At 34.7% G+C, this 13993-nt stretch overlaps 1 protein-coding gene across 6 annotated transcripts in view; it reads right to left on the minus strand.

Moving 5' to 3' along the window:
• Positions 1–13993, minus strand: part of AGMO (alkylglycerol monooxygenase) — a 339471-nt gene that overhangs the window by 193923 nt on the left and 131555 nt on the right. For all 6 annotated transcript variants that reach the window (XR_011539063.1, XR_011539062.1, XR_011539064.1 and 3 more), the window contains exon 5: positions 4539–4634. Coding sequence is in view for 3 of the 6 variants with exons in the window: in XM_070615814.1 (XP_070471915.1) it covers positions 4539–4634 (96 nt within the window). In the remaining 3 variants the exon portion in view is untranslated. The remainder of the gene's footprint in view (positions 1–4538; positions 4635–13993) is intronic.

A 13993-nucleotide genomic window follows, 5' to 3' on the forward strand; every position in this document is an offset into this window, starting at 1 on the left:
ATAGAATAGCAACATATAAACAATATGAAAAGGAGAGAAACAGCAATGGTTATATATCAGATGCATTTGGAAAATGGAAAATGGTCTAATTTGACTGAATTTCATAGAGTAAAAAAGAATTGGATGCATACCAGGAGATCTACCTGTAAGGCAGTGCACGAGAAACATGAAATGCAAGAAATTTAGACTTTACTCAGCCAGCAATGGAACATAACCAAAGGATTTTCAGCAGGAGTAGCCTTTGAGAATAGATTAAATTTTGAGTGTCAAATTGATGTGTGTAAAAGTCACACAGTAATTTTGTACAGGCAAGATTACAGCTGAGTTCTCTCTTACCTAACCAACAGCCTTGATCTTTTCACTATGCCATACAGGTTCTTTATGAACCCTGTTGCCATCCACCTTACAACATACACCTTGGTATACTGAGACATAAATGAATAAGCGCATTGTTTGACAAGGAAGTGTGATGAGTGAGTAATGGCTAAAAAAAGAGCCAGCTGTGTTACCTTATGTAAACCATAAAATCTCAATATTGTTAGCTTTAAAAGGGATGGTATTTGCTCACAGGCTTGGTGCATATAAAAACTCCAGTTTTCTAAAATTGTCTATTAAATTACTGGGATGGTTTCCTGCTGCATGTGCTTCTACATGTAGCCTTAAAATAAAGCTCCATTAAATGAGGTTACTCGAACTTACATTTATTCTTTACAACCCATAAAAGTTTAATTGGCCATTAGTGATTCAAATTATTTTATGGGATAAATGAAAAATTTTTGCTTGGCACATACTAGATGCTTAATACATGGTGGCTATGTTTTTTATAACATTAAGATCAGAAATGACCCATCTATAGAGAAGCTGCATAGCACACTAGATGAGAGCAAGGAATCTGGAGCCTGACTACTTGGTACAAAGCCCAGCTTTGACACTATTAATCGTGTGACCCAGGGCAAGTTACTTAGTATATTTAATTGAAGGAAATAATAGTATTACCTACTCCATAGAGTTGTTATGAAAATTTAATGAGATAATATTTGTTAGAGTTCTTAAAATGCTTCCTGAAAAATAGTGAGTGCTGGATAAGTATATAATATGCAAAATGAAATAAACAAACAGAAATGCCATCTCATAAAATTTTCCTTGGAACATATCAGACCAATGACAACAACCAGTAACCGAGAATTCTTGGCCTGGGATAACTGTAACTGTTTATTCTCCTAAACTTCTGTCATTTTTTTTTATAGCTTTCAAACTCAGCTAGTTTTCTTTCATGCAGGATATTGTATCTCATTATTCCAGTCTTTAATTCTTTTTTGTCTTTGTTATTACACGCAAGACTAGGAATGCATTAGGCACTCAATGAATGTCTGTGGTATATAATAATTGAAATATTTAAAAAGATGCACTGAACTTGGCAAATTTTAAAATTTTGTACATTGATTAGTTTATGAATTACAACAACAAAAAAGATTAGCTTCAGTTAGCACTATAAAAATCACTGAATCATATGGTTCAAATCTTCAATACTAAAGAATCATTTCTCTCTTACGTTTCTCTGCCAAGCATCAATTTATTCGTGCATGCAAAATATGATAAAAATTTTAAGATAAATTAAAGGTAATAGACAATGTTACTATTACTACTATATTGTGTAAATCAGCTAATACTCAAATATCAGCTAATATCTCAAAAAATAATTACGACATTCTACAGTTATTATGTTTAAAACATGTATGGAATAAAAATCTTTTCTAATTGCCTTTAGTAAACTCGCAAGAAAAGAGAGTAACTGACTATGTGCTGCACACACTTTAGATGAATGAAGAATAAACAAACCAAAATGTGGTCATAACAATCAAGCAACAGGGACCCAGTGGTGTAGTAGCTAAGTTCATGTGCTCCACTCTGGTGGCCTGGAGTTCGCAGTTTTGGATCCTGGGTGCAGACCTAGCACCACATGTCAAGCCACACTGTGGTGGCATCCCACATAAAATAGAGGAAGATTGGCCCAGATGTTAGCTCGGGGCCAATCTTCCTCACTAAAAAGAAAAAGAAAGAAAATCAAGCAACAGAGCACAGTTTCAAGCAGAAGTTCAGAAACTTTCAAAAAAGAGGAAGAGAATAGAGGCTGTTGTTGCTTTATCAAAGTAACTCAAAAGTAAACAAAATTTCAATAAACTTCAGTTTTTAATATCCTTTTTTTCCTCCCATATACAATCTTTCAAAAACATGATGGTATTATTTTTTTTATCTTATCCTAACTTGATTGATTGTCTGGAATTAACTTTTTCATCTTTAGAAAATCAGTACCATCTTAGGTTCAGATTCCCTTCATAGTATGAACTGATGTTTGATCCAAAAACATCATAAAACTAATGTTTTATGGATGTCAGCAGAGGTGAAATAACTGTAAGAATCAGACCTCTATTCAGGAATGTACTGAGTTCTTTGGCCAATATTGTCATGTCTACAGCTCACATATTGTTTCTGTGAATGGAGACCCAAGTATAGATGCCTGAAATTAAACAGTGCTCAAGTGGTCTACCGGGGGTTAACACATCTTACAGTCATAAAGTGGATGTTTTTCTAGACTGAAAGCTGTTATTTTCAGTTTTTATTTTTCATTTCTTAATCTAATGTGTATTAACCTTTAATTGAAAAAGTATGGCAAGCACAAGATAAAAATATTTTTCTAAAAAAATTGTCTTCTCCCCACTCCAGTTCTCTATTTCACTTGTCCCTCTCTCCAGAAGCATTCATCCTTATGAATCTCTTGGCTCTACTTCCTGAACAAGTCTGTAATTTCTAAGCAAGTGCTAGTATGCTGTCTATAATAATGAATTCAATTAACTACACAGCTGCAAAAAATCTTAGAAATGTATTCACAGCTTATAATACAATTTAAAATTCCAAGATCCAAAGCTAATTTCAGGAAGTGTGTTTGTGCGTCTTGTGCAGGACCATGTAGTAACTGTACATGGTCCAGTACATTCAAAAGCATGAAGTACAACACAAGTGAGAGGTTCTAATGCATTGTTTTTGAGCTGGAAATGAAGCCACCTGGAGGTTCCGAACTTAAAAGAAATGTCTCACCACTGGCTTTCTTCCACTCTCCCTTTACTTCCTGAGATGGAACTCAAGCCCTGGCTCATGCACTTCTTGGAAGGACACAGGAAAAGGCAGAAGTTACTTAGGCACCATTGTTCTGTATTCAGACTAATACCTGACCCAACGCGTGGCATGACCTGGAGCAGAGCTGCTATAAAAATGTAATTCTCCTTTAACCCGTCCATGTAAATCATTAGAAAGCTTCCCTCCACTGATTTAAACAAATTTGGTCTTTGACCTCTGAAGTCAGAACTGGCCTCAACAACTCTTTCAGATGGTTGTAATATTGACTGTTTGATGTATGTCAACTACCATAAAATGCAATACTATTTCATGACTGATCTTCAGATAATGCCACGTATGTCCAAAGTCGTGGCAACAGTCTCCTTATTCCAAGTAAATCAGTAGCATGAAATACTGCAGATTAATGGAATAATGCACTTTGCTGTATCAAGCTTTGGCATCTAATGCAGCTGTGATTTGCGATATTGTTCAACCAGTTGTAACACCTGTCAACGTGCTTCCTATAGAACTTCAAAAGGCTTTCAATAAATACCAAATGCTTGGAAGAGTTCTCATGTGTATAAGTAAGAATTTTTCTGGGTCTGTGACTTTTTGTATTTAACAACCAGACCAGTACAATAGTTCATAAACCAATCCGTTGCTTAATGATCTATCTGCAAACATTCAAGGCGGACAATTTGAGATACCACAGAAGACTCAAGAAATTGTTTGTTCATTTCTACATGGAAAAAAAATCCTAAGAATATATTGAACAGTCTTTAAATAAAACATAGACTCTAAAATTCAGGCAAGATTTCCAATCAAAAATTATTTTAGTAATTTCTTTAAGCATTAAACTTTTTTCAAGGAGTTTTCAAGGAGTTCCCACTGATCGACATATATATAAATAAAATGTACAAATATTATATTTTTCTATATAATTAAATATTATTTATTATTATATAATAATATATTATAAATATAAATTACATTTTAAAAATAAATTATTATAAATAATGGTATTTATATTAAATATATGTATATATTATACATTTATAAACATATAAAATTTATATATATATTTATATCTTTATATTGAAATGAATTTCAGCATTTTTAGGTAAACAATGTTTAATAAACTGTAATACAGGAAGATATTGTACTGAATATAGTATTAAAATGTTGTGGTACTTAATAGTTCAAAAATTGTTTTATTTAATTGAGACCAACTGGCCTCATTGTTTCTTATAAACTTTGCAATATATATTCAGTAAAAAGGAATAAAAATGAACAGATGTTTCTCCTTAAAGAAGGCAGACAAAGATTTTCTTACACAATAAATCAGCTGCTTGTGGATTTCCAGGACATTGCTTCAGGCTAGCTATTTAGGCATAAAACTTAAAAAAAAAAAAAAAAAGATTTACCTCTGTGTGGATCCAAAACTGGTAGAGGAGATTGAACTGAAGATGAACAGCATATACTGAAGGAGGTATGAAGAGGGCCAGGGGAGAGTAGAATATCTGAAAGAGTAAAAATTTTTAAATTTGCACATCTGATTTCTCAACATCATCTACTATTACTGATGGTTGAACATTCTGAGTATATACTTCAGCAAATACACCTTACTCTTTAGCAAAATTACTTTATTCTGTGTATTTTATTGCCATATTTGACTTTGCAACGTTAATTTTCCACATGTTGATAAAGTTGCAGACATGTTGGAGTGAAGTCCACTGGACCTCTGTTTTGCAGTTAATGTTGTCTAGTGAAAATATCATGGGTGGTGTGTTATTTCCTTAATCTCGAAAAGGTTGGATGTGTTTCCTGGAAGTCAAGAGGTTTTCTATATACACACAAATACTTTCTTTAAATAAAAGAAATGCAGGATCATGTGCCTTTAGACCTTGATAGTTTCGAAACTCTGTATTATTACTGGCATTCTTAGTAGTAAAATAAAATTATAATAAAAGAAAGTGATTTCACACAAAGAGAGGATAGAATACATTTTCCTTTTTAATTTGGTGTTTATGTGGTTGATTGAGGGCACAATATCTCCTAATTTTTTCAAAGTTAGCAAGGATAGGGCTATAATACGGTGCCACAGTGGAAACAAATTTTACAGGTCCATATTTCTTAACAGACGGAAATGCATCTGCGTTGGAAAAACAACTTATGCTTAAACCGCAGGACTGGTTAGAATCAACTAATAAGCACAATCTGCTGTGTTCTTCTAACGACTTTGATCACCAAGAGTGGTTTCACATTGCAAGAAAACACCTTATTAAATGAAAAACTAAACAACCAAATAGTAATAAGAAGAATCTGACTTCCACTGTACATTTCAGCTTTTGTAGAGTTAATATTTCCAAAAGACTGGATATTCTGAAAACATTTCTTCTGAATATTACAATTTTATTTCTAAACTACTTTAAAGCTTTTGTTCTCAGTTAGGCCAAATATCATATCAACGATGTTTAGTAATGATTACGTAAAAACTAGACATTTACATAAACTCTTCTAGTTTTGGTTTCCAACCTTAAGTCGTGAAAAATCTCAACTGTCATCAGAAGCGGGATCAGTTTCATTATTTATAAACGTATTATTAAGCAATGGATTAGGTTAGTGAGCAACAAAAGAATACTGGCTCTTATTCCAAACATCCACTATTAAGTCTTGGTTCCACTACAGAATCTCTCCGTGATATTCACAAAGTTCTTAAACTTCTCTAGGTTTCAGTATCCTCAAATGAATGGCAAAGGGAAAAACCGTGTAAAATCTAACTGTCCTTTTGGTTCCAAAAGATCTATGATATGGTGAGTTGATTTTTTGAAATATATTAAAATGATTCTCTTGGTTAATGAAAATATTTAAAACAAGTATATGACCAGGATTTAAGTATTGTGATCTAAAAAGTATTTTGGAATACTTGAGATGTGAATTAAAGATCTAGAACAACTTATCTTGGACACTTAGTAAATAGTTCTCCTCGGGAAGAGAGTGCATACCAGATGAGTACGTATAGTTCATTATAATTCCCCAAAGTGTGGACAAATAGTTTTTTGAGACAATAACAGCTATTATGGAAAAAGGGGTTCTGTGATCAAATAAGTTGTTAATTGATGAGTTAAACAAATGAAGTGTCTTTACCACAGAACTTCTCAGAGCATTTACCATGCTAATGTGAACCACAAGCCTATTAGTCCATAGAATACTTTCTTAATGAATTTCCCATAGGATTAGATTTCCTAAAAACACATTTGATGAAACAATGTCTCAAATCTTAAAAATCAGTAAATATAATTATGAACTGACTATTAGAAAGATGAGCTCAGCAGGAATTCCAAAAAAATCACATTTCTAATAAGAAATAAAGATATAGGTTAGGGAGTAAGTCACAAGAATCACATGAAAGTTAATTTCTTGTGATTAATATAGTACTATAAAAAGAATCTAATGATACAATTAAAGTTGTAATTTCTAAAATTGAAATCAGCTTAGTAAACATGGTCCAGGTCTGAGAATCCTCACTCATCTTCCTCTGTAACTCCAATCACTGCATTACCAAATCTTCTATAGTTTTTAGAACCAATTTAAATGAGACTTCCATCATAAAGCCTCAAATGGTACTAATTTGACAGAAGAAATTTCTTGTTTCTCAAACTTAAACTCTCAGTACCTGTGTCAGGAGACATTATACTGTTTACCAAATACATCATTTTGTCATTCATTCAAACCCATGTCTTTCTGACTCCAAGGCTCTTTAGCCTTAATCACACTGTCTACCCTAGGTTATTTTATTATCTCTTGATAGAAGTCACATATAATAGGGTCATAAAGGAGAGAAATAACCCAGACCTGTATTTGTGAGGAGAAAAAGAGGATAGGCCTAGAGGTAACCTTAGTTTAACGAATGGGTTTTATTATGTTCATCAAGTGAATGGGGAAGGTAGGGGCTGTGTGAGGGGGCATCACGAAGGAAGAAGCAACATGGCATTTAAGAGCAACTATAAGTATTTCAGCATTGCTAAAGGTTTTGGAGAGTGTGGCGAGAGATCATTTAGACCATGGGATTCATAGATAGATCTGAGGGAGTCTGTGAACCCCCTTGACATTACACAACAAAGTGTGAGCTTGTGTGCATGGGGAATGTACAATTTTCTGAAGAAAGAATCTATAGCTTTCCTCAGGGAATCTCCTGTAGGATAATTTAGACATTGGTCAAGCCAATGGAAGGGGAGATTTTAATGCTATTCTGAGGAGATTGGATTTATTCTAGGTCATGAGGGAGCACTTAACATTTTTTCAAGCCTGTAAGAAATACAAAAGCAGGTTTGGAACCTATTTCAATAGCCCACTGAAAAATCACGTGCATTGAAGCACAGCAGTAGCCATGGGGATGGAGCGGCAGAATATATACAAGAGATCTAAGGATTTGGCAACTGCTTAAATGTAGAAGATGATAGGGACAGAGGAGTATCAGAAGACACACAGATTTCTGGCTTGTATGTAAAGTGATGTTATTCGCCAAGACAGTGAACAGGAGGAAGAATAGGTTCATAAAATTCAACTTAGGGAATGTTGTGTTTGAGTCCTTGGGGTATATCTCAAGAAAGTTGTTGAGTAAGCAAATATGTTACACAAATATCAATTGTCTTTGAACTGATGGATGTGTCCACAATGGGAAGACAACAGGCAAAGCTGGTAACTCCACAGACAGTCAGAAAAAGAGTTGCAGCAAATTAGGCTGGAATGAGGACAGTAACAGAAGTGGGAAGATCCAGAATTTAGTGTCATCAGAAATAAATGAGAGATTTTTAAGAAGGAGTAAATTGATGACTCCCAATGAGTTTCCAAGTAAGATAAGAACTGAAAAATGACACTGGATTTGCAGGTAAGGATCAGTGGAGCAGTGGGCCTGGAATCCAGACTTCAGTGAGATTCAGAATCACTCTGAGGAGGTGACAAAATAGAGGTAGGTATTACTTACTTCTCTCTTCCCCTGAGAACAAGAAAGAAAAGAACTGGAGATATTCCTTAAGTAGAACACATGGATGGAGGAGGAGATTTTATTTGCTTTTTTAAATGTGACATGAATATGTTTATGGTGTATTCAGAAGGAGCCAGTTGAAAGGAAGAGGAACAAATGCCAAGAGTAAGTGATCAAAGTTCAAGAGAGGAACCAAGATAAGAGCAAAGTCACCAACCTAAGGATTAGACCTGCTGAAGAGAGGTGAGTGGTTTTCTATAAAACCAGAGACAAGAAAGCATGTGTACTTTCACAAGTCTTAATGAAGATATGTGAACAGGAAGTAAAGAGAGGTAAAATCAGAAAAACTCACATTTCTCTGTGATGTTTTAAATACGTTCGTCGGCTAACAGAAAGGGGCAGCAGTGGAGAAGAGATCTGGAGAGACTGGAATTTTGGAAAGGCTTCTCCCAGGCTGGGAGGAGGCTCATGTTTATGGCTTGGTAAGCAGCACTGACAACTCAGCTGGGTCTGGAAGCCATATATGGAGGGGCGTCAAACCACCCAGCTGGTGCTGGAGGATACCCACGGCTCTCAGCAACCTGGGTGTGGGAGTGAAGTAGGTGGGTGACCGGATTCAAGCATGGCATGCAGATTTCAGAGCAGATGTAGCAGAAGGAGGTAGACTGTGCTTTCCAGAGTCATGGGAATTAAGCACTTAGGTTGGAGGATGGCGATGGAGGATGACAAACTGGGAGAAAATCAGGGGTTGGGAGACCTCTGTCCATGAATAAGCTGCTAAGCAAAATGGTTGAAATTCAAGTGTATAATGACTTTAAAGAAAAGAAAAATCTTTTGAGCTCCAGGATTTACATCTACTTTATTTTCTTAAAATAGTTTAACTTTACTAATATCTTCACTTCTAAAATTCTCATTTATTTTTATAACATTACAGAAAAATTTTTTCTTTCAGAATTGAAAAACTAGAGATTGAAAAGTCACGTATTGTCCCACATTTCTTGAAGTAATAACATAGAACCAAACTTTCTGATTGCAGATAGAGAATACTGATCTCTATCCTTAAAACGCATCTATCTAAATTGTATGTGTGGAAGTAGTGTTTGTGTTCCTATTTAGAGAATCTTTATCTTTAAGTAATCTAGTCCTGTCTTTCTGTTCCCATTTCTATGCTCTTATCCATTTCCCTTTTTCTCCATTCCACCTTCTTATACATCCTATATATTCTATATCCTACATATTCTCTCTCTATATTTCTCCTATATATTCTATATTTTATACATCCTATATATTCTAGCCATACTGTTATGGGTTGAACTGTGTCGCCTGAAAAGATATGTGAGGTCCTCGCCCCCCCCAGTACCTCAGAATATGACCTTATTTGGAAATAGGGTCTTTAAGGAGGTAAGCAAGTTAAAAGGAAGTAGTTAGGGTGGGCTTTATTCGAATATGAATGGTTTCCTTATAAAAAGGAGAAATTAGAACACCAACAGATATGCACACAGGGAGAACGCCATGTGAAGATGAAGGCAGAGACTGAGGTGGTGGATCTACCATCCAAGGAACACCCAAAGTTGCCAGCAAATCACCAAAAGCTAGGGAGCGAGGCATGGAACTGATTCTTCCTCACAGCTCTCAGAAGGAGCAAACTCTGCTGACACCCTGATCTCAGATTTCTAGTCTCCAGAACTGTGAGACAGTAAATATCTGTTGTTCTAAGGCCCCCAGTTTTTGGTACTTTGTTACAGCAACCCCGAAAAACTAATACACATACCATACATTTTATTTACCATTCCCTAAATCTACCATATTTTTTCATAATTTTCTATTTTCACAGATATTCTCCTTCTACATAATGTTCTATTTACAACTTTGTCCATGGCAAAATTCTATGCTTCTTACAGATTAGGCTCAAGCATCTTTTCTTCTGTGATGCTTGCCTTAACCCATCCTGGTTCTCAGAGCAGACGCCTCTCTCTCAAACTTGATAACTTGCACTACAATGGCCTTTGACTCCCTCCAAGAAAAGCGATCACCTTATGAACAGAAGCAATGTCTTAGTTCTCTTTATATCCCCAACCTCTGCCACTATGACTGGCCTACCAGTCAAAGGTATATATGGGAAAAAAATGAGTGGTTGCCCTTCTCAAATAACATGTAAAGGGAGTTGAATATTTTAGCCAGTTGTACGTTTTTTTTTAAGTGACAATAAGATAATGCTGTTTTATGTAGAGCTCTTCACTATGATTCCTCTTTTTTATCCTTTACTATAAGGACTACAAAGATTTTTGTAAAGAAAAACACTGAAAATCAGAGACTAGTTTTATTTTTGCCAAATTTCAAAATGACTTGGTAAGCTGAGTCATTAGCTAAGACTAGGTTCTGAGTCTTAAGATAAGAATAGTTCCATTTTCCTGATGCGTGCCAGAAGTAAGGTTCTGAAACTGGTAAAGACACAAACCGGCAAAGGCTTCATTTATTTCATGTGTGCACATACAGTTTGTCTTCTCAGCTGTCTTTGAATGGTGGTTGAGGGTGGCGGAGGGATGCTTTGGAGTTCTAAGGCAAGGTCCTCAGAGAAGTTTTGTTTCTTTACTTCATGGGGGGGCTCAAGACATGCTTTCCATCTGTGACATGAGAATTATAAGAATTTTATCCCCAATGCATTTACATCAAAGTTGTTAGTTTCTTGTGTCTTTATTTATTCACATTTGTCTTTACATAACTCCAACTCCTGCATATTGAAAAATAGTCTTTGCTTATGTAGCTTGGCAGGGAGTACAACATAATAAAAAGATCTGAGATTTCACTAAAGGTTCCTCAGCAGTCTTATGTGTAATATAAAAACATTATCCATGTGAATCACACTTGATATAGTTCAAAGAATTTCCACTCATTATTTGAGGTGATCTTCAACATAACAATATGAGAAGGTAGAGTAAATATTAATTGCCCCATTTCATGTACAAAATCACTGAGATTCAAACATTAATTGATTGGTTCAGAGTGCAAAGCTCATTAAGAACTGAGCTAGGGCTGGTATCCAGACTTCTTGACTCCAGTGAATTGCTCTCTACTGTTTCCTAAATGTAATTAATATATTTTAAAAATCATTATGCTCAAAAATAAGGTCATCATATATTTACTTGTTCTCCAACTTACAGTAATAAAGGTTTTAGTAAAGATTTTCATAAGTTGATGTTATAACTATATTTCTTTCCTCTGATGGTGGTTAAAATTTACCTCTTCTTAGATTGCTAAGATGCTATAAACATATTTTACCATGTTGATTATAATTCCAACCTAGAAAACAAAACAATTTTAATGACTGAGAGATACCACAGAGCTAAAAGAATTACTAACCCAGTCATTTATGCTAAGTGCATTTATCATGAATTTACTACACTTTTAAGAGAAATATTCAGATCATTGAATGTAGATAGCTATTTCCCATTTAATAATTTCATATATGGCAAATATATTAAAATGCATTTTATTCCAAAAGGTGAATAAGTTACTCATCCTATATTCTAATTTTTGGAGAATCTGTTAAAACAAAAATATTTAAATGAATGGCAAATTTAAATTATTTCATACATTGCACTATTATCAGTTTCACATTGGCCTTACGCTAGTCAACTTAGCAAACTATTTCCTTTGACACATTTATTTTGACAACTACGACTCTTTTTTGTTTCATTCATTCATGTAATGTACATTTAGTAAGCACTCACTGCATCTGGCCCTTTATATATACTAAGTACAGAGCAGTGAAAAATAAACAGACTCATTTCTTTTAAAGTTTACAGGCTGGCATGAAAGGCAATAATGAAAAGTAATAAGTATTGTAGTAGAGCTATGCAAAGGTTTTATGGGACAAAAAAAATGTGACGGGCAAAGTTAGGAAGGCATCTGTAAAAATGAATAGAATCTTGAAGGATATAACAATCAGAGGTAAAGGGGAACTAATTTTCCAAGCAGAGACAAAACTTGTACAATGGAGTATCAAGGCATTATGACATAGCAGATTTAGAGAATTTAAAATTCTTAAATTGGAGATGGGATGACAATGGGGGAGTGTGGAAGATGCGATTGGAGGCAGAGGTGGGACCAGGTTTTGACTAACTCTGCATGTGATAAGGAGTCTATGAGTCTATAACTTTCTTTCTCAAAGTTATAGAGGAATTTAGCTTGTTCAGAGCTGGAGTTCTGGAAAGGTAACAGGGGATAATGGATTAAGAATGGAAAAATAAAGAGTTGCTTTCGAACAACATTAAAATAGCATTGGCTAAATCATGTTCTTTGTGATATCCTGGGGAATTAATGTCTATTGTAATGGCTAGTTCTAACTATTTTTTTCTAGAGCTGGTATATCATCTACAGTGGTTGAGTATGTAAATGTAGGTATGTACATGTAGTGTTTTTTAATGAACTACTTATTTTATAATAGTTTTATGTTTGCAGAGGAGATGCAAAAATAGTGCAGAGTTGCCACATATCCTCCACCCAGTCTCCTCTATTGCTAACATATTACATGCTGCATTACCATAACTAAGAAACCAACATTGGTACATTACTATGATTAACTGAATTCCACCAAACTTTACACCTTATTTAGAGTTCACTAGTTTTTTTTTTTTTTTTTTTTTTATCGTAATGTTCTTTTTCTGTTTTAGGATTCAACCCAGCATGCAATGTTACATTCAGTCTTTATAGCTTATACCCTCCTGTGATCTGTGACAGTTTCTCACATGTTCCTCGTGTTTCACAACCTTTACACTTTCAAAGAGTACGGGTTAGGCATTTTGTAGCCTGTCCCTCAATTTGGGTTTGACACATTTCTTTCCTCATGGTTAGCCTGGGGTGACGAAGACCACAGGGGCGAAGGGTGATTTTCATTATGTCTTATCAAAGGGTACATGTTACGAAGAGGACCTTCTTATCACATCTTATCAAAGGGTACATGCTGCCACTGATGATGTCAACTTTGATCTGAGATTGGTTGTGTTTGCCAACTTTCACCACTTTAAACTTACCCTCCCAACTCCACACCTCCCTGTGTCTCTTTTTCCATACTCTACTCTTTGCAAAGGAGTTACTAAGCACAGTGCACACTCAAGGGCAGGAGTAAAGGGGGCAGTATCTATGTATATTATTTGGAATTCTTTAAGGGAGTTTTTCTCCCATTCATTTTTCCCCTTTATTTATTTATTCACTCATTAATATCAGTCTGGACTGATTTCAAAGATATTTAGTTTATACTTTGGATTATAATTCTACACTATGTTGTATATTTTGTTGATCACATTGTTCCAGATTCTGGCCATTGGGAGCTCATTCAGGTTGCCTCCTTTATCTCTTCGACATATCACATTCTTTTATTTTTCAAGCACTTTCGTAGCTATATTTTGAATATAAAACTGTGACATTCGGGTATTTTATCTAGAAAGTTGGAAGAAAATGAAATGTTAGTCCTGACACTGTTATATATTACATAATATCCAGCGGTCTAGACACATTTTATTATTTGCAAAGTGGAGAGAATACCATGTTTAAGGCATTATGCTAATTAAGATGTGTAATAAAAGATTGAAGTGGCATTCAAAATCACATATTGCAGTATATAGTCAATATGGCTCATTTAGCATGGCACCTCATCACTTGCAGCTCTTTTTGAATGAGTAATGTTAAAGCTAAGCTTAAAACTGGCTTAAAAATGAAAAAAGAAATTAGAAGTCCTTAACATTTAGAAATTCTTGAACGTCAAATTCTTATCTTTAACTACTTTAAATGACAGGTCAGCTGCCCTAATTGTTATGGTAATATCAAACAAAAGCACTCTGAGCTTTATTTTGCTTTTCATTTCACAAATCAATTTTCTCTTCAAAGACATGA

This window comes from Equus przewalskii, chromosome 4 (genome assembly GCF_037783145.1).
Source record: "Equus przewalskii isolate Varuska chromosome 4, EquPr2, whole genome shotgun sequence".
Classification (NCBI taxonomy): Eukaryota; Metazoa; Chordata; class Mammalia; order Perissodactyla; family Equidae; genus Equus; species Equus przewalskii.